General features: G+C 34.7%; 2 protein-coding genes across 2 annotated transcripts; both read left to right on the top strand.

Annotated features, from left to right (window-relative positions):
• Nucleotides 1-10,115: 10,115 nt before the first annotated feature.
• Nucleotides 10,116-13,752, top strand: LOC127091038 (uricase-2 isozyme 1). The gene is made up of 9 exons (XM_051029546.1): nucleotides 10,116-10,178; nucleotides 10,310-10,584; nucleotides 10,917-11,009; nucleotides 11,152-11,227; nucleotides 11,560-11,669; nucleotides 12,077-12,168; nucleotides 12,454-12,627; nucleotides 12,904-12,994; nucleotides 13,385-13,752. The coding sequence occupies exons 2-9, from the start codon at nucleotides 10,378-10,380 to the stop codon at nucleotides 13,466-13,468; spliced, it is 927 nt and encodes a 308-aa protein (XP_050885503.1). The 5' UTR covers nucleotides 10,116-10,178; nucleotides 10,310-10,377; the 3' UTR covers nucleotides 13,469-13,752.
• Nucleotides 13,753-14,487: 735 nt separating this feature from the next.
• LOC127091037 (probable L-type lectin-domain containing receptor kinase S.5) lies at nucleotides 14,488-17,157 on the top strand. Its single transcript, XM_051029545.1, has 3 exons — nucleotides 14,488-14,991; nucleotides 15,074-15,784; nucleotides 16,129-17,157. The coding sequence occupies exons 1-3, from the start codon at nucleotides 14,544-14,546 to the stop codon at nucleotides 16,977-16,979; spliced, it is 2,010 nt and encodes a 669-aa protein (XP_050885502.1). The 5' UTR covers nucleotides 14,488-14,543; the 3' UTR covers nucleotides 16,980-17,157.
• Nucleotides 17,158-25,950: the final 8,793 nt, after the last annotated feature.

Here is a 25,950-nt window from a genome sequence, read left to right as displayed (position 1 = left end):
AATGGGTAGTGATAAGCCGTCGATTTAACCCTAATTGGGACTGTATATGCTGAGATTGATGTTGGATAAACTGTGTTAAAAACTGTAAATTGAATCGATAGTTGTGCGAGTCGTAAATGTTAGACTATGGCACGGATCCCAATTAAAAACTTGAATCGGTACTACCAATTTATGAGACCAATTGGGTTTTTGTAGAAAGGGTTTTAGATGCGGGAGCGGCCGGAAAACCTGATATGCATTAAGCTGACGGAACTTGGAATAACTCAGAAAAATCTGAGTCTGCGCGCGAACGGTCGACCATAGAGTCGGCGTGCGCTGACCCGTGGGGCAAGCGCCGACTGTATGCGTCGACGCAAGGCAATTTTTCGCCGACCCGTGATTTAAGCGTCGACCCTATGCGTCGACGCAAGGGGTGTTTGCGCTGACTCCCTCCAGTTGAGTAGAGCCTTTGCGCCGACCGCGAGCTTTGAGCTGACCCCTATAGTCGACTCAAAAGCCTTCATTCTTTGTTCATGGACGTGCATAATGGTTTTGTCATCATCGAAACTGGATATCGTATGTTGCAGAGTGGAAAGATGGATATGTTCATGTTGTGTACATAATTGAGAGCTGGCCTATGTTGGCACGTGATGTAATAGGGATTGTATTCCGCTGTTGTGAGCCGTATAAGTATTAGTAGAGAGTGCTAATACGGTGTTTAATTGACTTACATGATAATGATGTGTTGATTGATGTATGATGGCATGCCTAATGATGTGAATGTATATATATTGCCTGTGTTGTGAATGGACTGTTGTATGGCTTAGAGTGTAAGCTTATGTCCGTTGTGAATTATTGTTGATGTGCACAAATTTTCAGATCTAATGCTTAAGGCCAAGGGTTATGTTACTTATGGAGATAACAATAAAGGAAGAATTCTTGGCATAGGCAAAGTAGGTGCACCAAATTTCATATCCATCGAAGATGTGCTATATGTCGAAGGACTAAAGCACAACCTCTTAAACATAAGCCAACTTTGTGACAAAGGATTCAAAATAAGGTTCACAAAAGATGAATGTTTAATTGAAGACGAAGTCACACAAGAGGTAATGCTTATAGGTAAGCGAATTAATAATATTTTCATGATTTCCCTTGATGATGTTTCTTTGAAGGTTAAGTGTCTTATGGCAAATAACAACGACTCATGGTTATGGCATAATAGATTTGCTCACATTCACATGGAACACTTGAATAAGTTAGTAAAACATGACCTTGTCATTGGATTGCCAAAGATAAAATTCATCAAAGATAGACTTTGCGAGGCTTGTCAAAAGGGGAAGCAAACCAAATCAACTTTCACATCCAAGAATGTGGTGTCCACTTCTAGGCCACTACAATTGTTACATATGGACTTATTTGGTCCATCAAGAACAAGAAGCTTCGGAGGTAACTTATATGCTTTAGTTATTGTTGATGATTATTCTAGATATACTTGGACATTCTTTTTAGTGCAGAAAAATGATGCATTCAAAGCGTTCAAGAAGTATGCAAAGCAAATTCAAAATGAGAAATCATTAATAATTGCCTCCATAAGAAGCGATCATGATGGAGAATTCCAGAATACCTCTTTTGAAGACTTTTGTGAAGATCAAGGAATATTTCACAACTTCTCGGCTCCAAGGACTCCTGAACAAAATGGAGTAGTTGAAAGAAAGAATAGGTCATTGGTGGAACTTGCAAGAACCATTCTTAGCGACTCAAATCTTCCTAAGCATTTTTGGGCGGATGCGGTTAGCATGACATGTTTTGGAAGTAATAGAGTTAACATAAGACCTATCCTAAAGAATACTCCATATGAACTCTTCAAAGGAAGGAAACCCAACATTGCCTTCTTTCATATCTTTGGATGCAAGTGCTTTGTCCTTAACAATGACAAAGACAACCTTGGTAAGTTCGACGAAAAATCGGATGAAGGTATTTTTCTTGGTTATTCTCTTACAAGTAAAGCATATAGAATTTATAATAAAAGAACTTTAAATATAGAAGAATCCATGCATGTGAAGTTTGACAAATCTAACCCCTCGAAAGAGGAAATTGTTGTTTGTGATGATGATGATGATTTTGTAGAAATTCCTAAAGAAGATACTTCAAACAAGAATCAAGAAGAACCGATTCAACAAGAGTCAAATGAAAATGATCTACCTAAGGAATGGAGGACTCATAAAGATCATCCTATAGACAAAGTAATTGGTGACATTAATCAAGGTGTTGCTACAAGATTGAATCTCAAGGATGCATGCTTAAACATGGTGTTCGTTTCGCAAATAGAACCCTCTAAAATTGATGAAACTCTAGGAGATGATCAATGGATTGTTGCTACGCAAGAAGAATTAAACCAATTCGAGGGAAATCAGGTTTGGGAACTTGTTTCTAGACCAAGTGGTAAGCACATCATTGGAACAAGATGGGTGTTTAAGAACAAACTTGATGGGAATGGAATAATTGTTCGAAACAAAGCAAGATTGGTCGCTCAAGGGTATAATCAAGAAGAAGGAATCGACTTTAAAGAAACTTTTGCTCCGGTTGCAAGGTTAGAAGCTATTCGTTTATTACTTGCTTACGCATGTTCAATGAATTTTCAGTTATTTCAAATGGACGTCAAAAGCGCCTTCTTGAACGGCTACATCAACGAAGAAGTCTATGTCAAACAACCCCCGGGCTTTGAAGACTTCAAGCATCCTTCACATGTATACAAACTAAAGAAAGCGCTCTATGGATTAAAACAAGCACCAAGAGCATGGTATGATCGTCTAAGTAATTTTCTATGTGAAAAAGGGTTTGAAAAAGGCAAAATAAATAAGACTTTATTTATCAAGAAGATAAAAGGGAACACCTTACTTGTTCAAGTCTACGTAGACGACATAATCTTCGGTTCAACCAACAAAGAACTATGTGAAGAATTTGCATTGATAATGCAAGGTGAATTTGAAATGTCTATGATGGGAAAGATGAACTACTTCCTTGGATTGCAAATCAAGCAACTAAAAGGCAGAATCTTTATCAACCAATCAAAGTATTGCAAAGAGTTGTTAAAGAGATTTGAAATGGATGGTTGTAAAGCAATGTCAACACCAATGGGCTCCAAAACCTATGTTGATCAAGACGAATCAGGTGTGTCAATTGATATTACGAAGTATCGAGGTATGATTGGTTCTTTATTATATTTGACGGCAAGCCGTCCTGACATAATGTTTAGCGTGCGTTTATGTTATGGGTGGCAATTGGATCCATTAAGACAAAATCCATCCAATCAATCCACCAAAAAATTCATCCAATCCATCCAATCAATCCACCAAAAAATTTATCCAATTCATCCACTACATAAAAATTAAATTAATGGATTGGATTAAATCCATCCATTTATAAGTATGGATTGATCCAATCCATCCAACACATTTTAATGATCCAATGGATTTTTTTTATCTAATTTTAAAAAAAATATTTTTTTCAAATATTAATTATTTTTTTTTTAAAAATACAAAATTAATTTTATTTTCGAAAAAAAAATCGATTTTTTTAAAATACAAAAAACTGACTTTTTCCAAAAAATTTAAATCATTTTTTTGGAAAATACCAAAATTTGATTTTACTTTCGAAAAAGTTATTTTTGTACGAATATAATTTTGTTTTAATTTTTTTCAAAAAAAAATGATTTTTAAATTTTTTTTCCCGAAATAAAAAATTTTCCCCAAAGAATTGATTTTTTTAGAAAAAAAACTGGATTTTTTTCATTAAAATACAAAAAATTATTATTTTTTTCTGAAAAATATATTTTTTTCAAAAAAGTAAGTGATTTGTTTTAAAGTAAAAAAAATGAATTTTTCAAAAAAATACAAAAATTATTTTTTTAAAAAAAATGGATGGATGGATATCCATCCCCTAAAAATATGATAATGGATGGATTTTATTCTTAATGGATGGATTGGATTGGATATTTTTAAGAAACTTTTAGTGGATTGTTAATGGACTAATGGATTGTTTTGATCCATCCATTAACGATCCAATCCATATCCATCTAATCCATCCATTTTGCCACCCTATGTGCTCGCTTCCAAGCAAATCCAAAGGAGTCACATCTCACCGCTGTTAAGAGAATCATGAAATATCTCAAGGGAACAACAAATGTCGGCCTATGGTATCCTAAAGGTAGTATTTGCAGATTGGTTGGTTATTTTGACGCTGACTATGCAGGATGTAAAACTGATCGAAAAAGTACTAGTGGTACATGCCACATCCTTGAAAATGCATTAGTTTCGTGGGCTTGCCAGAAACAAGTATGTGTTGCTCTAAGCACTGCCGAAGCAGAATACATCGTCGCAGGTAGCTGTTGCGCTCAAATACTTTGGCTTAAGCAACAACTTCGTGACTGCGGACTCGATCTTGGATGCATTCCTCTTCTTTGTGACAACACTAGTGCGATAAACATTACAAAGAATCCGGTCATGCACTCAAGAACCAAATATATTGATATTCGACATCACTTTCTTCGTGATCATGTGCTTCAAGGAGATGTCGAAGTCACATTTGTGGATACTCATAATCAACTTGCCGACATCTTCACAAAACTTTGGCGTGAGAACCATTTTACAAAATTCTAAAAAACCTTTGGCGTGAGAACCATTCTAAAAAAATTGGTGTCAATCGATTGATGGTAGGGTGTCAATCGATTGGTCCCTCTTAATTTCTCAAATTTTATTTTACAGAAAGTTTCTACAATCGATTACATGGTTGAGTCAATCGATTGGTTCCCTATTTTTTTTTATTTTTTATAAATTGGCTTTCAACCAATCGATTGTATCTCCCACATCAATCGATTGGTCTTCGTTATTTTTCAACTTTTTTACACAACCAATCGATTGGTCTTGCATGTTAATCGATTGATCCATTGAAATTTTTGTTTTATTTGGTCAACATGCGCATGATTCTCTTCCACTCTTTATTTAATGGCCATGTGATTTCTGATTTTACTGATACAATTTTCTTATTGCATTTACTACTATTTTATCCTTTCCCTCTTTTTCTCCTATTCTTTCTCTTTTTCCTATTCTCTAGTAAATATCATTTACCAATATATTCTCTATCTTTATGTCACTTTATTTTTGCTTTCATTACTTTTAATTTTCTTGGTCCAACTACTTGTTTCTCATTACTACAATCCACCACCACCATAAAGCCACTTCTCTCCTCAAACAACTTTCATCATTCTCACGCCTATACACTTCTCTTCAAAGGATTTTTGCTTCATCTTTGGTTTCTCTCTCCAAGCTTTTTCATGGCATCTCAACTATCATCCAAAGGCAAAGGTAAAGGCAAAACTTCTTCCTCAAGAGGCTCTCTAGATTTATCAAGGTTGTTCACTACAAAACATCAACAAGAAAGGTATGAAACCTTCTTCTTCCAAAAGAAAATCATGAAGCCTAAGTATAGCACTTTTGTTACTTTTCCTGAAGAAGTATTTACGTTTCCTAGTGTCTTTGAGGAGTTAGATTTGTGTAATCTAATTGGTTGCCATTTAGATTTTTACCCTGAACTAGTTAAGGTTTTCTACTCCAATATGGTAAGGAAGAAAGGGAAATTAACATATGTAGTGAAAGGAGTCCCAATCTCTTTAACTACATCTGATATTTGTGCTATTTTTGAAATCCCTACTTGTGGTCATAAATTTGTTGGGACAATTGCTCCATGGGAAAACTATAGCAAACATACTTTTTACTATAGCTTAAGTCGGTTGTCTGAACATCAATTTTATAACAAGAGAAAGAAGAGTTGTGGAGGAGATAACCCGGAACGAGTCTACTGGTCCCCGGCAAAATTTTCTATTAATGACAGGATGTTACACTATTTTCTGGTATATGTTGTTGTGCCAAGATTTTCCAATCACTGCACTATCACCGATCCAGAAATGATGTTTCTCTATTCCATCAAAACTCACTTCCATGTCGATTGGGGTCATTCAATCCTATCTCATATGATGTCTCATGATGAGCATGCCGGAGGTCTACCATATGCTCACCTATTGACCAAGATTTTCCGACACTTCAACGTTAATCTGGAAAATGAGTTGTGTTTTTCAATGGAAAAACCTTCCTTTATGATTAGCATTAAACAAATCAATCGGAAGATGAGAGTCATCTTTAATCCTCAGACTCTTAAGATAAAGTATCAGGATCATGAAGATGAAGAACCTCAACAAGAAGCCAACAGTGATGATGAGTTTAACCCTCCTACAGAAGTTCAACCAGATCAACCCTCGAATCAAATGATTATGGACTATCTACAAGGCTTTCGCACAGATGTTATGACCGAGATTGGTCATTTATCGTCGAGAATGGATCGGTGGGAGTTATCTCAAGCTGGCTTTCAAGGTAGTAGCTATCAAGGTGGCAGTTTTCAGGGTGGTGGCTATCCCGGTGGTAGATCTAATGATGGAAACAACAATTAGTAGTTGGCTATCTTATGGTGTTTATGACTTTGTTATGTTTTTCATTCTGCTGTTTTCTCATCCCTAGTTTATAATTTGCATGACTTATCTAGTTACTTATGGTGTAATAATTAAACATTGTTTGTGTATGGTCTTATGCTTAAATTTTCTCTTGACAATTATTGTGTCTCTTTTCCCTTCTTTTTTATTATGACAAAGGGGGAGAAGATGTCTGTATATGTGTTATGCTTGAATTGTTTAATGCAGGGGGAGTTTGTATGTGATCATCTCTAAGACGATAGGGGGAGTATGAGTTCAAACTACTAATTGGTTGTCATCATAAAAAAGGGGTAGAATATGAAGACAAACTTCCTACAAGATTTTGATGAAGACAACATATCAAGCTCTCCATAACAAAAGAATGGAAAAAGAAGATCACTTCAACATTGCTCAAGTTTTCATGAATCTAATATAGGTATATGAAACTCTTGACAAAATACTCCTAGTGCTCAAAAGTTTTATCTTGCATTAAAATAATCATTCTAAGTCTTTTCTATCATGATTATTTATTTTGAAATATTGTTTAAAAATTGCATGTTCAAAAGTTTTTTTAACTTAGAAAATTTGTCAACATTTTGGACATGTCAATCGATTGATGTTGTATGTCAATCGATTGATCAAACTTTTTGTTTTAAAATTTTTCGTTTTTCAAACTGAGCCAATCGATTGATGCTGTATGTCAATCGATTGATCTTAGTATATTTTTACATTTTTTTAAGTTGTGTCAATCGATTGGTTATGTGTGTCAATCGATTGATGCTGGATTTTTTTTTGAAAAATCTGAAAAATTATTTCACCATTCTTTGCACCATTTCATCATAACTTTTCATGGTAAAAGCTTGCATCCTTTCATGATCAATTATCTGATTTCATTTCTAAACATTGCCATGTTATGATTGAAGGGATGCATTCATACTATAAATAATTCTTATATTTTTATTACAAATTTCACCTCTTTCAAATCAATTTGCAAAATCTCTATACATTCATTTTTCATCTATTTCTCATATTAAGATACTTTTGAAAAAGAATTTTCATATCATTTTCTTCAAAAGTACTCTTGAGCACTTATAGATTATTTTGTTTTTGAAATTTCATATTGAAAGAGAAGAAGATTCTAATCAATTGATTAAAGTCTTATACAATACAATTATTCATATATTCATTCAATTACTTTGTAAAATCTTAAGTACCAAGAATTGTTTGGTTTTAGGTGTATTGCTTATGATCCAAGATTGTTGGATATAAGTGTCAAGAAAAGGAAGGGTTGTTTTCTTTTCTTGTGAGTTAAATTTTCAAGAGGATTGTTCTTGATTACTTAGTTAGAGGCTTGTTCTAGGAATCTAACATTATAGTGAATTCTCTTTCGTGTTGAAAGGGGAGTGGAGTACTCTCGATCTGTGAGGGGAACCATTATACATCATGGTGTTCTTTACTTTCCGCACTTTACCGCTTTTCATCACATAAGCATCTCAAGAAAGAAAAAATAAATAAACTGTAAAAAATCCAGAAAATCGTCTAAGTGCCTCATTCACCCCCTCTAAGGTACTCTTTAAACTAACATTTTAGTCGATCAATTAGTTAATTTCTCTATCCATGTTCATACCCTAACATATGTAAATAATCATCTCACTAACGCTGCATCCAATAATCAATTTTGATTTGAACCATATCAAAATTAGCTTCTCACCATTATCAAATCATGTCCCATTCATATGAATCAAACCTCGATCAACATCGAGCGACTTTTCCTAAGTCAAACGTAACATCACATCATTTTTCTTTAACAAAAGCAAAAGAAGAGGACGAGTGAAGTCTAGCATTCCGATGGAACCCTTGAATGATTGGTCCCAGGGCACACGTCTTGGGATAACTGCTTATTCTTTCTTTCGCTCCCAAAACACTTAATAAATTTGGACGAAAAAAGACCGTTGGAGTCTAGCATTCCAGTGTAATCCTTGAACAATTGATTCGAAGGCACGCATCTTGTTCTTATCAACCGTTCATTGTCCATTAAACAATTTTCTTAAATACTTAGAAGGAAAAATGACTTGTTGGAATCTAGCATTCCGGTGGAACCCCGAATATTGGATCCCGAGGCTTATGTCTCGTTCTCATCGAATGTTCGTCATTCACTTATAAGTATATCAAACACATTCAAACCATTTTGCCTTTGGCACAATATTCAAAACCTTTTTTTTAGACGAAATGTATTTTGTTTCGAGACGATGCAAGACATGCTTTGTCCATAATCATGTGAGTTGAGATAAATGACGTTTTCCCATGACCGTTGATATGTAGAAATCCATTCAATGTGATGCAAACGTCCGCTCCTCACCTGTTTTGGGTAGCAAGCAATGTTGTTCCGTCGATTGAGATAAAGTAGTTTTTCGCTAAAATCGACTAACAAACAAACATTTTCTACCTATAATTATGTATGCCCTGAGTTCTCCATCACACTTGGAGATACGTAGGAGAAAAACCCGCAATTTTGTCAGACACAATAATAAAAAACTGTTTGCGACCCCTTTTTCTCTTTTCCTTTTTAATAATTAGAAGAAAACAATTAACACAAGCTAACATCCAATCACAAGTTAAACTAAAATGTTCCAAACTTTTTGCGATCCCTTTCTTTTTCTCTTTTCCTTTTTAATAATTAGAAGAAAACAATAACATAAGTTAACATCCAATCACAAGCTAAATTAAAAGACTCCTATTGAGTACAACAGACGTGAGGGGTGCTAATACTTTCCTCTTGCGTAATCGACTTTCGAACCCAAATATGGTTGCGATAACCATGTTCTTTTCAAAAGTTTTATTGATATTTTCCTTTTTCTTCATTAAAATAAATAAAGTTCGATGACGACTCTATTCGAACACATTTTTTCGTGAACGTGCGATGTGTTTCGCGAAAAATCGTATTTTTCGAGGTGCAACACTTACTTATAAAAAAACAAAACAACATAGAAGTTAAAACAATGACGCATGTTCATAAAACTTGCATGCATGCGACACTGCCATTATATTATAGAAGAGCATGCGTTACAACTAATGACACTTTATGTTAAAAATTGATCTTTAAAAGTCAATTTAATATATATATTTTGAAAAGATGATTATTTGAAGATTTTTTTTTTGAAAACGATAATTTAAAAAAAATGCCCTAAGTCTAATATAAAAATAACAAAAAAAAAATTAAAAAATTAAATTTTAAGCACATGTTTTTGTAAAGAAAAATAAAGTTACAAGAACAACAAATAATAACTTTTTATAATGACAAAAAAAAAATTCGATAAAGATATATTAAACCTAAAACCTATAATGTCAATATTTGAAGTAAATATTCTAAATTAAAAAATATAATTCATAATTACTTGACATAATACTCTCAATTTGTTGGCATTTAAAAAAAAAACTCAATTATGAGAGGCAGTAATGCCAAGACGCACACAGAAATGACAGTAAAACCAGCAAATACAATTTTGTCCTCTTCCGGAACGTCATTCTTCTTATCCTAAAGTAAGAAATAATCCAATTTAGTAATTTACACTCTTTCTTAAAGTTAGAGTTCGTAGGCAATCTGAGTTGGCAGTAGTTGGTAACTGTATACAAAAATGTGAATTCAAATCCGTGATGTTTAGTTATTTACTTTTAAAAGGTAAATTTTACTATTTAATAATAATGTTAAAACTACATAGTAAGTGATTAAAAACTTTAAATAGTTATTATCTTTTTTATTTATTTATAAATTTTTGTGTTGGTTTGTTATAATATTTTTCTTATAAATAGAACGATATCATGACTCACAACGAGTCACTAAGCTATCGTAGAAAACGGAAAGAAAAAAAAAAGCATCAATGGCGAAGAACGTGGAAGGGTTTGAATTCGAACAGAGTCACGGGAAAGAGAGAGTAAGAGTAGCTCGAGTTTGGAAGAGCAAAGATGGTCAACGACACTTCGTTGTTGAGTGGCGTGTCAGCATCAACCTCCTTTCCGATTGCGTCAATTCCTACATTCGCGATGATAATTCCGATATCGTCGCTACTGATACCATGAAGAACACTGTAACTTACTCATCTTTTTTTTTTTCTTTCATGATTTTTATTATTCAGCTGATTTTGAATGTCTGAGATTATTATTGTGAAAGTTTAATCTGAGATTTGGGGTTGTTAAGTTTGCAGATTTAACTGTTTTGCATGTTCATTTCCGTTTCCAGAATATTATTGTTTATCTTTTTTGAAGATTGATCTAAGTTGTTTATTCAAATAATTTTTGTAGATCAATATGCTTAAATCTTTAGAATTATAAAAATACACAATTTTTTAATACATTAATTTTGTATCGCATAGCTTCACATTAATTTTGAATTTTGAATTTTGAATTGATGTGTTATTAGGTATATGCAAAAGCAAAGGAATGTTCGGAAATACTTACTGTGGAGGATTTTGCCATTCTACTAGCCAAACATTTCACATCATTTTATAAGCAGGTTGGTGACTTAAAATTCATAATTTAATATCAATTTCGAGATTTTTCATACTTTTGTTATTTTTTTTGTTATTTTGCTCTATGCCTTTTCTTTTACAATCATTACTTACAAGAACAAAAGGAAACTCTTGGTTTTTCTGCAGGTTACCACTGCTATTGTAAAAATTGTGGAGAAACCATGGGAGCGAGTTAGTGTCGATGGTCAACCTCATGAACATGGTTAGTCAAACTATTGTAAGCTTGAATATTGCTTGTTTCAGAAGGTGTATATAGATATTGCATTCTGTGTAGAGATTCTTTGTTAGCTATTGTATTTAATTTTTGTTATAGCTGAAGTTTCTTTTGTTATAGAATCTAAAACATTTTGGTGATAGTTTGAGCTATCTATTATTTTGTCAAAACTTGTGTGTTTTATATTGACACTATTGATCTGAAGTAACCATTTTTCAGTTTTATTATTTATTTAAAGATCTTTAGTTGCAAAAACCATATATATACTGATGTTTGGTTTCTTTTCCATCCTCAAGTCCTTTGATATTGCTTTTTGCAAGGTTTCAAACTTGGATCTGAGAAGCACACAACAGAGGCAATAGTAAAAAAGTCTGGTGCATTGCAATTGACTTCTGGTATTGAAGGATTGTCGGTGTTGAAGACAACTAAGGTAAGATTGCCATATATAATATGAACTTGTGCTTTAATTGTAATGTAGTTTTTCAAATGTTTTTTCGTATGCCCTTTTTTAAGTCTTTAAAATTTCTTCGTTGGTTGTAATGTAAATGATAGATGAACATTTATAGTCGTATATTCAGCAACTCAGTAAATGTTAGTTTATGAGGTATCTTGTGGTCTTATCATTTGAGAATAGTGATTTTTACGGCATTGGGAGGTAGGCAGAAATAACTAGCATTCTACTTGCCAAACATGTCACGTCATTTTATAAATAAATCTGAAGTACTACTAGATATAATATTATTTCTCCTATTATGAAACCATACAGTTTCAGAGTTTGCTGCATCCTATGAGCATGCAAGCTGATTTTCTTTTGGATTTGTTGTTACTTGTGAGCAGTCTGGTTTTGAGGGCTTTATAAGAGACAAGTATACAGTACTTCCTGACACACGCGAAAGGATGCTGGCAACAGAAATAACTGCCCTGTGGAGGTAATTTCTTTTTCCGACACTTGTCTTAGCAAATTTTAATAAAGAAAAAGTACGATATATCAAACTTGGCTTCCTGTAAGCTATGTAGACGAGTCATAGGATTACAATCAGACTCCTCAATCTTTCAGAAGCTGATACTGTAGGCTTAATTATTGATAAATTTCATAGCAATTTCTAGAAATTTTTTGTATCATTCGAAAACTTTAAGATGGAATCACTGCACTTGCGTATTTCTCTTTAACTTGGAAAATTGAATCCATGCTTCTAAATTGAACTTGGATGTAGGTATTCATATGAATCAGTATATAGTGTCCCTCAGAAGCCCCTTTATTTTACTGACAAGTACCTGGCTGTGAAAAGAGTTTTGCTCGACACATTTTTTGGCCCTCCAAAAGAAGGAGTCTATAGTCCATCAGTTCAAAGCACTCTCTACCAGATGGCAAAGGCGACGCTAAACAGGTTTTTCTCTGTCCTTCCCTCTGCGTGTCTGCGTTAATCTATCTACGAATCTGTTGAATGAGAGAGAAAAATAGAAAGACAAATTTGATGTATATGATATGCTATAGTCATGTTGCCACTGACAATTAAACAGGTTTTTCTCTGTCCTTCCCTCTGCGTGTCTGCGTTAATCTATCTACGAATCTGTTGAATGAGAGAGAAAAATAGAAAGACAAATTTGATGTATATGATATGCTATAGTCATGTTGCCACTGACAATTAAATGTTATGCTTCAGGGTTCCTGACATAGCTTCTATTCAACTAAAGATGCCAAATATTCATTTCATACCAGTCAATCTCTCAAACAAGGACGGCCAGATTGTAAAGGTATTGATTAATTTCACTGAAAATTTTGCTGAATTTGGTAGAACCCATTAGAATTCTTAGTTGATTTTATCCTCCTTTATAAGCCAAGTAGACCAAAAATCATGAAAATAAGAGATGAAATCAAAGAAACACAGAAGAATGTCAATTTTTTGTTCTTCACATGTCGAATGATAAACCTGATTGAATCCATTTTTTATTTAGTTTCCTTTCTTCTGAAACATATTAGTTTCAACATGTTTTAATCTGTCACCATTTGAATGTTCCGAGAAAATATGGGTTCTTCTACCATCACCACTTTGTAATATTTTAACAGTTACTTCAAAACTATAGCTTTTTCATACTACCATGGAATGAGTAAAGCTGTTAAATGATATAATGAATCTTATGCAGTTTAACGACGATGTGTATTTACCAACGGACGAGCCACATGGGTCAATTGAAGCTAGCTTGAACCGCAATCGGTCAAGGATGTAGAAACTACTAAACCATCTCAGCTCCTCCCTTATGGTCAATTGGTGGCGCAGCTTACACTATGGTGCTTGTCATAACTTAAGATAATGTAACAAGTGAACATGGAAACAGAGATGCGGCTTTCAAATAAAATGTGATACTATTGTTAATACTGCTTTGTTTTCTTTGCACCAATGATCAAAACTGTTGTAAGGTTATAGGTTCCTTATGTTCAATAAAGTCAAACAGGTTCCTTATGTACTTAAGAGAGTGAAATAATAAAAAGTACTACTGTACAATTTATGATATTGATGCTGTGCTGTATTTTGGTCATTCAATAATCTCTTGAAATAATGTTTTTTGCAAGCCTGATTGACTTAGTAAGATATTAGCAGATGAAGTCGTCAAATGCAATGCAAATCAGTGCATTTATTCATATGAGACAATAGACACTCAATCTTAAACCTACATTGGCATGAGAAGAACTAAATATGAATTGCATAAATTGATTTCTATGAATGAGGTTGTAAAACCATCCAATATGGGAAACTTAACTATTTAAGGATTTTCAAATAGTTTTCTTAAGCATGTTGTTGGTGCAAAGTATTCACTAGCTTGGTTCCAAACAGTCTATTAACCTCTAAACTTAAAAAATTGTAACTAGGTACTTGAATTTAGAGAACCAATTACAAATCACTTAAAAGATCAAGAGTTTGCTTAAAAACTTTTTAGTTCATAAACTTAACTAAAAAATTATGGTTATTTAATGTCTGATAAATATGTGTGAGAAAAACCAGTTGAAGGTCAAACATTCCTAAAAAGACAAACTGATGCATATTCCAAAGGTGCACCCATGATCCTTGTCTATTCTTAAACTTGTCTCATATGAAAAGCAACTTGCCAACACATCTAATAAATCAACAACTAGCATATATTTGATTCTCAAATCATGATCAGCATCAAACTAAAATACAACACAACATTCAAACACAAAACTTATAATAATAACCACTATATAAACTTATATACACACTTACAATGAACAAAGTAGGATTAAAACTAAGGTGTTTTGTTCTGACTTCAAAAGTCTACCACAACCATGTTCATATTCTTATTTCTCTTTACCTTGCAAATCAAAACTCTAACAGCTACAAGAAGCACTGTGAATAATCCAACTACATTCTCCTTTATTTCTTTTAGTCCTGAAAGCTGCAACAATGGTGAATTGCTTTGTATGGGTTCAGCCACTTCAGGAAATGGTTGTATAAGTCTCACACCGGAGCCAGAGACACAACAAAGCAACAGTTCAGGTTCTATGTTTGGGACATCTGACATAGCTAACAAAGTGGGAAGGGTTTTGTACCCTCATCCAGTTCATGTTTGGCCGGCAATTATCACTACTACTTTCACTCTTAGGGTCACGCCGTTCTTGAAAAACTCGACCACCTCGGGTGATGGAATTGCATTAGTATTTGCACAAGATAACAGGCCTTCTTCAAATGATAGCTATGGTTCTTATCTTGGCATGTTTGATAGGTCTACACAAGGTAAACTTAATTATGCAAAATATAACTTTTTCGAAGTTCTGTGTTTTTTAAAATCTTAACTTAAACTGTTGCTGTCGTGCAGATGAGGGTTTTCGACAGATAGGTGTGGAGTTAGACACATTCATGAATGAATTTGATCCAGATGGAAATCACATCGGCATAGTCACGACAAGCATCACAAATCCAATTGCTTTTAGTAGTATCAATAGCACTAATGTTGATCTTAAAAGTGGACGAGACGTTATCGTTAAAGTTGATTATAATGGCTGGAGTAAAACGATTTCGGTCTCGATCGGATACTCAAATAGCCAATTAAAGAGTGTTCTCAACCATTCGGTTAATTTACCTGATATAATTCCAAGTTCAGTTTATGTTGGTTTTACAGCCTCAACCGGCAAGACTTTTCCCGAAACTCATCAAATCCTAAATTGGTTTTTCACATCCGTGCCATTGCCCGTTCTTTCTGTTAAACACAGTGCTATTGGAAAAATCAAGTTCGCGTTGATAATTGTTTTACCGGTTCTTGTGTTAGTTAGTTTACTTTCTGTTATTTGGGAAGCTTGGAAGAAAAGGTATCAGAAGGGTGACCGGAATGAGGACATTGAAAGCCTATCGAGGACGGCTGCAGACGCGCCTAAGATGTTCGGTTACAAGGAACTGTCAAAAGCTACTTGTAAGTTCAGCAAAGAAAATCTTGTGGGAAGAGGTGGATTTGGAAGTGTTTATAAAGGGTTCATGGTGGAAAATGGAAAAACCATAGCAGTAAAGAAAATTTCAGCAACCTCTAAGCAAGGTATGTTCTCGTAACTGGTTAAAAATTAAGACATGAAAATCTTTTTGAACTTGAATAGAATTAAACCTGTGTGTATTGGAAAAAACCTCAAATTCCACCTCGCGTAGAAATATTAGAAATATAGCTAATTTTGTGTCATTAAGTCTGGTCAAAAATCTAATATGTTATCAGAACCTATCTTAAACCAGTTGTTGAACCACTGTGCATCAGGTCCAATATCCGTATTTCTGAGGGGTTGTAACTTGCATTCGAGAAAATATCAAATCAAACATTACTAAAAATGCATTATCATTGATCATTGTTTTCTTATACTATTGTCCATTTTATTCTGATGGTCTAAACAGGTGAAAGAGAGTTCTTAGCTGAAATATGTACCATTGGTCGTCTTCGACACAAAAACTTAGTCCAACTCCAAGGCTGGTGCAATGAAGGCAAAAACCTTCTCTTAGTTTACGATTACATGCAAAACGGAAGCCTTGATCACTTCATAGGCAAGGACATTCTAGACTGGCAAACAAGGCACAAGATATTAACCGGATTAGCATCAGCATTACTTTACCTTCATGAAGAATGCGGAAATCCAGTAGTTCACAGAGATGTTAAACCTAATAACGTAATGCTTGATTCTACTTACAATGCTCATTTAGGCGATTTCGGACTCGCAAGGTTACTGAAAAACGAAGACTCAGTAACTACAAATTTAGCTGGAACACCAGGCTATTTAGCACCCGAAATAGGCTTCACAGGAAAAGCTACACCTGAATCAGATGTTTATAGTTTTGGTATGGTTATACTTGAAGTCATTTGCGGGAAAAGGTCGAAAAGGGTAATGGAAGATAATAGTTTGGTGGATTATGTGTGGAATTTACATGCTCGAAATCAAATTCTCGAATGCGTTGATCAACAACTGAAAGATTGTTTTGATGTGGAAGAAGCTAAAAGAGGTTTGATGGTTGGACTGGCGTGTTTGCATCCGGATTCATTGTTTAGGCCAAAGATGAGGAAAGTTGTGCATATTTTTTTGAATCGAAATGAACCTTTGATGGAATTACCCGAACTGAGACCTACTGGAGTTTATGTATCGGTTTCTTGTACATCAATCACAGATTTTGTGTCAAGAACTGATCAGTTAGAGCTTCAATCATTGACTACATCTATGGACAATGTTCCCACTTGTATGAAGTATGATCAATAGTGAGTGATTTTGCAGCTACATAACAATGTTTCCCTAATGACACATGTAGGACACACCTATTACCATAGCCACATCTCAAGCCAATTCTTCCAACTTCATCCCAAAAGGATCCCTTTGGAACTTCATGCTAGGACACCTATCAAATAGTAGACTTTTGAACTTACATAACAATTTTTCCTTTGTAAATACTGATCATAATTCTGTATGTGATATATTATACTATATATAGAAAGTTGAAATAGCTGAAAAATGTTACTTGGGCTATTTTGTGAAAATACAAGGCTGAAATTCCTAATCTGGTCCAAAAATTCCAAACTATGCTTGAAACACAATACAATAGTCGTGTCAAAATCATGAGAAAGTGACAATAGACCGGCGTTTTTAATGATCCAATTCTATGCATCCTAAGAGAGAAAATATCAAACTAGTTATGTTGAAACTCCCAACAAAACAAAATAGTCGTGTTGTAAGAAAACATCAACACATCTTAAATGTTGGAAGATCCTTACTTTTTTCAATCAAAACTACCTAAACAACATTTGTCTTATGTAGTCCTACAAGCCACCTACATTATAAATAGAATTCATAGTCATATCTTGCAAAATAAGTCACCTTATTTTCGTTGATTTGGTGATCACCTGGCCTCAATGACCTTAAATTTTTTGGATACTTATATTATGCCTCTACCATTCAAAATCACATAACAAAATTGAATCTAAGAGTTAGAAAGTCTGCTACTTAGGATACAAGCAAGGTGTCAAAGAAGCCATTTTGTTTAATCTTAACACCAAAACTATTTTCATTTCTAGACATGTAACTTATCATGAACATGTTTTAGAACATAAATCCACCTTTCCATTGAAATTATCATTCCACTAATCAAATTCCTATACGTCTTGATAACTAACTCTGAACCTGATCATGAACATACTTCCCCAAACATTGATATTGCCACCACACTTCACCTACATCCTACACTTGATGAATTTGATAACCCTACCAAAAACAAGTACGATCAAGTGAATGACCATCCAAATGACACTGAATCCATCAATGGAATTAACCAAAATATTAGAAAATCAACAAAAACTAAACACAATCCTAATTACTTATCTGATTACATGTGCGATAATTTATTGAATTCAGTCACACCAAAATCTTCATGTATTCTCTACCCTATCTCTCATTCATATGCTAACATTTCTAATGCACATACCACCTTTTCAATGTCTCTCAATACTGATGATGAGCCTGTGTGTAAAAATCAAGCAAACACTAAAGAATGTTGGGTTCAAGCTATGGATGTTTAGTTACAAGCCTTACAATAGAACATAACTTGGATTTTTATGGACAATTTAACTCATATCAAACATATAAGAAGCATGCGGGTTGACAAGGTAAAATACAAGGCAGATGGTATAATCGAAAGGAATAAGGAAATGTTGATTGCAAAGGGATATATTAAAGTTTAAGGAATTGATTTCTTTGAAACATTCTTACTTGTGGTCAAGATCGCAAGTGTAAGGCTCTTTCTTGCATTAGCAGTCTTCAAATATTGACACTTACATCAATTAGATATAAACAATGCATTCTTGCATGGGGCCTTACAATAAAAAGATGATATAATTGTCCCTCAGCATGTTACACACCCTAAGGCAAAACAAGTTTGTAAATTCCTCAAAGAAATAAGGAGCAGTGTAAAGAAATATATGGAAAACCAAGGAAAGAAAATAGGTGGAAAAGTAAAAGAGATAAGGGAAAGAGAAAACCACCAACAAATTATAAAGGTCCAGTTTAACGAAGGTGACCTAATTCTCTCCCCAAGAATTCTTTCTCAGAATTTTCACTATCTTGAGAGTTTTTAGTAGGATATGCCCACAAACCTCCTTTTACAAGGATTTACAGCTTTTCAATTATTAACTTCTAAACAAAACAACAAATATAATTTTAACTGGTTATCCTCCGAACCAAATAAATATTTTATATGAGATGATCTTCGAACCGAGAGGGAGTTTTTTTATTGGATATCCTCCGAACCGAGATGGAGTTTTATAATAGTTATCCTTCGAATCGAGTTGGAGTTTTATATTGGATATCCTTCTAACCTAAACATAGTTTTACAGACCTCTGAACCGAGTTGAGATCTTACACGGGATAATCTCAAACTAAGATGAGATTTTACACGACTGATCTAGAACTGACATGAATTTTACATTGGGATGAGATTAAGAACCTTTGTGGAGATTTTACTGGCTGGTCTTTACGAACCAAACGAGAGCTGTTCTAGTACGCGAAACTCACGAACCAAATAAAGGCTTCCTTTGACAATCTCTAAACCAAACAATGTATTTTAATGATTTAGCTCGCAACCAAACAACTTCTTACATAAGATAATTTACTCAAGAGACAATACACTTTTGGATAAATTAGAAATATATCCTTCACTCAGAACAAAATATCCTCACTTAAGCACATGAGCACTCTCAAATCACTAAGGAAAAATTCAAGTGAGAAAAAGAGAGGTTTATAGTAAAAGATGAGAAATTGAAAAAGTAGTGTCAATTTTGAGTTGTTTGAAATTTTATAGGAGCTTTTTATTTATAGGCCAATTGATTATCCTAATTGATTATCAAGCCCTAAAATGGAATGTTTTAATTTCTAGCCGTCGCCAACCATTAAGAGACTGTCCCAATCGATTATAAACATTACAAAATTGAAATAATATATCATATCATTAGGGATAATCAATTATTCACTTGTAAATATACTTCTAATTGATTAGACAATTCCCTAATCAATTAACTAGGGCATTAAAATATTTCTAGGTGGTTCTAACAAAATAAGAGAGGTTTCTCTAAGGTTTTAAGTGTGTGTGTGATTTTGCCTTAATAATTCCAGCAATAAATTTATGCCTTTATAAGACTCTAGTCACTAAGACACGATCAAATGAGATTTTATACTTCCTCTGTTTCACAATTTAGAAACTTCAAGTCTTGACATAATTATCTTTGAATTTAGAATCACACAAGAACTTTGAATATTCTATCTTTATGAGGCTTGATATGTTTTCAATTTGAGTACCATCATAAAAAAATTGAGAAACGAAACCAATGGAGAATCTTGAAACATAAGTCTTCACTTGAACATAGTTGTATGTCAGTGTTGAGTTAAAAGAGATGACTTGATGTTAGTGTTGGACTTGAGATTTCACACACAAGAGATGGGTGGGGTGGGGGGTTGAATTGTGTGGTTTAAAAAAAATGTGGTTTTGATAAAATTTGGGAAATAAAATCATAGTTTAAAAATATTTTTGAAAAACTTAGCAGCGGAGACTAACGAACCCCCTTATACAAGGATATGATGGTTGATCTTCAACCAAATAATACAAGACGATAGATATGGGCGTATGCGTGTTTTCTTCAGAATAAACTTAGGAGTGAAGTGATCAATCTTCCTTCTCAACAGTGGATTGAAGATGTTAGTCCTCTTTCCACAAACACGGACCTTAAAGCAGTTAGTCTTCAAGTTCCTAAACCTTTGAGCTCAAAACCTTGGATTTACACGAGATACTAATATCCTGTGAGATTTTAACACCGACCGAGTTGATCTTGAACATGTGAAACTTTTAATACCAGACTGAGCTTCAACCTAAATTAGGAGTGAACTACACAATCCGAAACCAAAGTTTTTTACGGCTTTACATTTTAAACCAACCAAATCCCTAAATGAATAATATTCAACCAATATATACAAAAGATTTCCTTGATAAATTTATAATTCCACCCTTTCCAGAATTACAAATATATCCTTACTCACAAAAGTAATTTTCTCAGAAAAGCACTTTGCTAAAACATTAATGAGATAAATTTAAAGGAAAGTAGAGAGAGAGAGAGAGAGAGAGAGAGAGAGAGAGAGAGAGAGAGAGAGAGAGAGAGAGAGAGAGAGAGAGAGAGAGAGAGATGAAAGTGTCAAACACGATTTTGGATGGTTTGAAATGAGAAATTGAGCCTCTACTTATAGGCTAGAGGTTGTCTCAAAAGAGAAATTTCAATTTAATTCAATTTAAGGTAATATAATCGATTAGATCCTTTTCCTAATCGATTAAATATTTGAAATATAATTGATTGTAACTTTATCAAAGGAAAGAAAGGATATATAGCCGTTGCACATCATTTAAGGTGTTGTCCTAATCGCTTGCGACTCAAGTATGAGTTAATCTAATTGATTAGACAAATGCTCCAATTGATTAGATAAGTTAAATTGTCGTCTCTTGCAATTTTGACAGTTCCTAATTGATCAGTCACCATTTATGCTAGACATTCCACTATTTAACCGTAAATAAGTCAGGTAAACTGCGTAAACTGAAGCATTTTTAGTTAGATATAAGCTCAATTCTATAATATGAAGTATGTTGTTACTTATGAATTTCTTGAGGATATTTTACACTTTTGGGTATGTTAGCAGGTCAAAAAATAGTCTGGAAGCTCAGGGAATCAAACGTCAGATGCTAAATTAAGCCCGAGCAAGAAAACGGAAGAAAAAACCAAATTCTTGGAGAACCTACTGTCCATACGCGTATGGCCTTACTTGATACGCGTATGGACCTTCCCAGTACGCGTAGCATACGCAAATGCCCAGAGGGGTTGAAAATCAAGCAAAAAGACAAGCTTCTGGTGATACGCGTACCAAACTGGTGATACGCGTACCAGACTGGGCAATACGCGTATCAGAGGCTGGCTTACGTGCAGTACGCGTACCAGACTGGGCAATACGCGTATCAGACTGGGCAATACGCGTATGGCCCCCAAAATCAGGAAAAGCCCAACTGCATAGCTATTTAGAGGGGAGAACACGATTTTCCGAGGGTTGGACGATTTGGAGAGAAAAAAGACGTGTTTTGAGAGCTGGAGACTCTACGATTATCAGAGGATTCATCTGTTCAAGAGTTTTCCGACGATTGAAGATTGATTCCTCACGAAAATCTGTAATGACAACAATGTTAATCTTTGTTTTTATTTCGATTATGAGTAGCTAAACCCCCCATTGCTAGGGGGGTGACCCTGATTCTGAATGTGACAGATTTTATGTTTATGAGTGCATTGACTATTTCTTCTTTTCCATTGATTTGTTCTTATTACCGTTCTTTATGCTTTATTCGTCGGACCAACGAATGATGATTAATATGAATAGTTTAAGCTGGACAGCGATTATTCATTGATCTGGATAAGAACTTTGGATAGTAAAAATAACCTACGACTAGGGATTTTCTATCTGACCGGTAATTCTTGATATTTGAATGCTTGAGTATGAACTTAATTATTTATGGACATAGTAATTAGGTTACATAATCAAAGGTCTTTTCACTAAGGAATTAGGAATAGATACCTTTGAGGACCGAAATTAATTGGACAGGAATATTGTCTAAGCCTTCATAAATTATATCTGTTACAGGAAGTATCATTCACCGAACCCTAGCAATCTTCTCTCATTTGTCTCTTGTTCAACCTTTTTACTTGTTTTATTTATTTGCAATTGGTAGTATAATTACTCACAACACAAAAACCAAAGGCTTTTGTCTAATTGAAACAATCGATAAACTCTGTATCGTCAAGCAGTCCTTGAGATCGACAAACGGGGAATTTCCCTTTTATTACTACAGTGAGAAAAATAGTACACTTGCTATTTTCCCATCAAGTTTTTGGCGCCGTTGCCGGGGACTGCCAAAGATAATAGAGTTTATTAATTTATTTTCAATTAGAATTTTGTTGCTCTGCATCCAAAATTTTATTTACAGTTTAATTTTAATTTTTATTGTTATTATAACTAATTTCTGTCTAATCTGTGTATGCGAGATAAGACCTCAGCTGATTTTCATTTTGACGCAGAACCAGAGAGAACATTGCGCGCAAAGATCAGAGAAGCTAGAAGAAAGAAACTGGCAAATTCTGACACCGAAGAACCGGCCACACCTGTCACACCAGTCTCTGTTCACTCCGAAAAATCTGAGTCAGACACAGATTCACATCCAGACACTGTTAACATGGCTGCAGACCCACCCCCAGCGGAAAGACTTTTAGGTGACTATGGCAGACAAAATAATCCAGCAGTGCGGTTGACCATTGTTAACCAACCTGTTAATGTTGCTCACTTCCAGTTACACCCCTCAACTATCCGTCAGTTAGAAAGCAAACCTTTTGCAGGAAAGATCAATGAGGATGCAAACAAGCATCTGCAGAGGTTTCTGACTATGACTACATCATTGAAAATTGATGGGCATTCTGAAGAGGCAAAGAGATTGGTCATGTTCCCATTCACGTTATCTGAGGACGCTGAGGAATGGTTCTATTCCCTACTCGCAGGAAGCATTACTACTTGGCAACAAATGGAAACAGCATTCTTGAACGAGTATTTTCCTGCTTCTGTGTATATCCGTAAGAGGTATGACATTGTGAATTTTAAACAGAAAGACGGAGAGACACTTGGAGATGCATACAAAAGATTCAAGAGATGTTTAGTTGCATGTCCTACACATAATCTGGATGAAACTGAACAAATGCAGAATTTTGTAAACGGGCTGAAGATGAGAACTAAGCAACTCATTGATACAGCTGCTGGTGGCTCGTCTAATTTTTCAACAGCAACCGGTATCAAAAAAATCATCGAAGCTATTGCAGCGAATGAGCATTTGGAATTATATGACCGTACTGTGAATCAGCCGGAGGGAAAAATTGACTTGAAATTAGCAAATCAGGTTGTGAAAATGGAAGACCAGATTGCTGCTGAGGTTGAAAGAAGATTGAAAGCTATGAATTTAGGTACCCAGACTGTTGCTCAAGTTCAACCGGTTCTGTAACACCTCAAAATTTGCCCTCCTCTCTTGGGACTAGCATTAACATATTTGCATATCATCTTAGGACTTTAGGCATTTCATATTGCATATCATGTGGTTACAGTGTGCAAGCTATCTTCCCAAGTCTTGATCAGGAGATAGGAAGTCAGAAGGTGCAAGTCAGGGTTTTACTGACTGATCATGGCCATCTAAGGATGGGGATGAGATTAGGGTTGCATGATTCCCAAGGGTATTGGTCTTCATGTTGATTGAATTGATACATCATCATCATCATGGTGGGATGTCATCAGAAGATTGAGGAAGATTTCTTGAGATTAGGGTTTTGACCACTGGTCAACCCTAATCAGCTGCATTGGGCCAATCAGGGCTGGATCAGGAGATGAGGTTTCTGATGGTTCTGAGGATCATTTTGTGACTATATGGTGCTTATGGAGGCTAGGGTATCACCCTTGAGCCATTTCAGTTGGAAATTGGGGCTCAGATTGATCAATGCATTGCCAAATTCATCTATCAGATGAAAAGTCAACTGTGGTCAACTGTACATGATATGGTGGATTTGGAGGTGAAAATGAGTTGAAAACACTTCATTCATGTTGGAATAAGTGTTAAATGACATTGCAAAGCTTAAGAATGAAGAAAATCAAGTCAGGACAAAAACTGCCAAAAATGACAGGTGACTGGTAATTGAAGTTTCCAAAAATGGAAAGTTTTTGACCTCAAAAACAGAAGTCCAAGGAAGCTTCAAATGAAAAATTGTTCAACATGACAGTTGTAGATCTTGCTCTCACCTTTCCAAAAAGTCCAAGAACTTGAAAATCCAATGTATGGTTTGCAAGATATGGCTCAGTGAATTTCAGAAAAGACCCGTAATCAGGAGGCCATAACTACCACATACTTTGTCCAAATTGCAAGTTCTTTATATGCACAAACTCCATTTGACATGTACTTTGAGGGTGCATCATTGGATTTTCCCAAAAATGGCCAAGGCAAAAAGTCACTTTTCAACTGGACAGCTGAATTGGACCAGGGGCAAAATTGTCCAAATGTCAAAATAATCGGAATTTTTGAATGGGACTTTTTCCAACACCTCAGGAATGGCATTTTAAGTGTGTTTGAATATTCACTTCATGGTTAATGCACGTGGTTTGAGTTTTGGGTTGAAAAATGAAATGCTAAAAATGGATCAATTACCACACACATGTGATTTTGAGAAATACTCAACCAATGGACATGGAACAAGTTTCTACACATCACATATGTCATTTGGGGATTGCTTGAGCTGTCAAAACAGCTGGCACTAGCTGTCATTGTGTATTGACCATTTTACCCTCCATTTGCAAAATTGCAATTTCACTAATTAAGCCAAAATGCTAATTAACATGATTAGTGATGGATTAAGGGCTGGTATATATTCATAATCATTGGTTAATCATAACAGAAAGTTGCATTTCCCAAAGTTGGATCAAGAACCATTCCAATTCTCTCAAACTTTCAAGAACTCTCAAAAACCAAAATTGATCAAACTTCACTATTCTTTGATCAATTTGAGAGATTCTTGTTGCATCAATCTTGCATCATCAAGTACTACATCTGTTTGTACACAAGAATCACCATAGCCACGCCATTCTCTACTGTTGAAAAGAGGTCCATTCATGGTGATTTCGAATTGCAAGAGCTAGGAGCACAATTGAGCAAAACGGAGCTTCTCATCACTCTTCCTATAGCCAATACCGTTGCTGTTTTGCCAAAGCGCGCACCAACTCGTCCAGAATCCCTACGGCCATAGCAGGTTTACTCGAATTTCGACCTCAAGCTTTCGTGTAATTATTGTGTGCGTGTCGTCGTGCTTATCACGTAGATCATCATGCTGGTTTCGGAATTGAAAATGATCAATCGTAGGCGGAGAAATCTTAACTCGAAGTTTAGATCTAGAACCCTAAGTTCAACGATTCGCACGATTTAGGAAGTTTTAGTTTGATTAGAGTTGAGATTCATGTTCTACGTGTTGTAACGGTTCCAACGACTATAAGTTTGTTAGTTTTGGTTAGGATTCGTGAATTTGGTGTTCTTGAGCTCCATTGAAATTTCTGGAAATTCTCCATGTGGAAGATGATGAAATCA

This window comes from Lathyrus oleraceus, chromosome 6 (assembly GCF_024323335.1).
Source record: "Lathyrus oleraceus cultivar Zhongwan6 chromosome 6, CAAS_Psat_ZW6_1.0, whole genome shotgun sequence".
NCBI lineage: Eukaryota > Viridiplantae > Streptophyta > Magnoliopsida > Fabales > Fabaceae > Lathyrus > Lathyrus oleraceus.
This window is presented reverse-complemented; position numbering and strand designations above follow the sequence as displayed.

What these genes read in the sequence shown, in the direction of transcription:
- LOC127091038 (XM_051029546.1), top strand. Translation starts at nt 10,378, where the DNA reads ATGGCGAAGAACGTGGAAGGGTTTGAATTCGAACAGAGTCACGGGAAA. An exon ending in TGGTCAACCTCATGAACATG is followed by an intron (nt 11,228 to 11,559) that starts GTTAGTCAAACT and finishes GCTTTTTGCAAG; the next exon opens with GTTTCAAACTTGGATCTGAG. An exon ending in CGGTGTTGAAGACAACTAAG is followed by an intron (nt 11,670 to 12,076) that starts GTAAGATTGCCA and finishes ACTTGTGAGCAG; the next exon opens with TCTGGTTTTGAGGGCTTTAT.
- LOC127091037 (XM_051029545.1), top strand. Translation starts at nt 14,544, where the DNA reads ATGTTCATATTCTTATTTCTCTTTACCTTGCAAATCAAAACTCTAACA. An exon ending in GTTTGATAGGTCTACACAAG is followed by an intron (nt 14,992 to 15,073) that starts GTAAACTTAATT and finishes GCTGTCGTGCAG; the next exon opens with ATGAGGGTTTTCGACAGATA. An exon ending in TTCAGCAACCTCTAAGCAAG is followed by an intron (nt 15,785 to 16,128) that starts GTATGTTCTCGT and finishes TGGTCTAAACAG; the next exon opens with GTGAAAGAGAGTTCTTAGCT.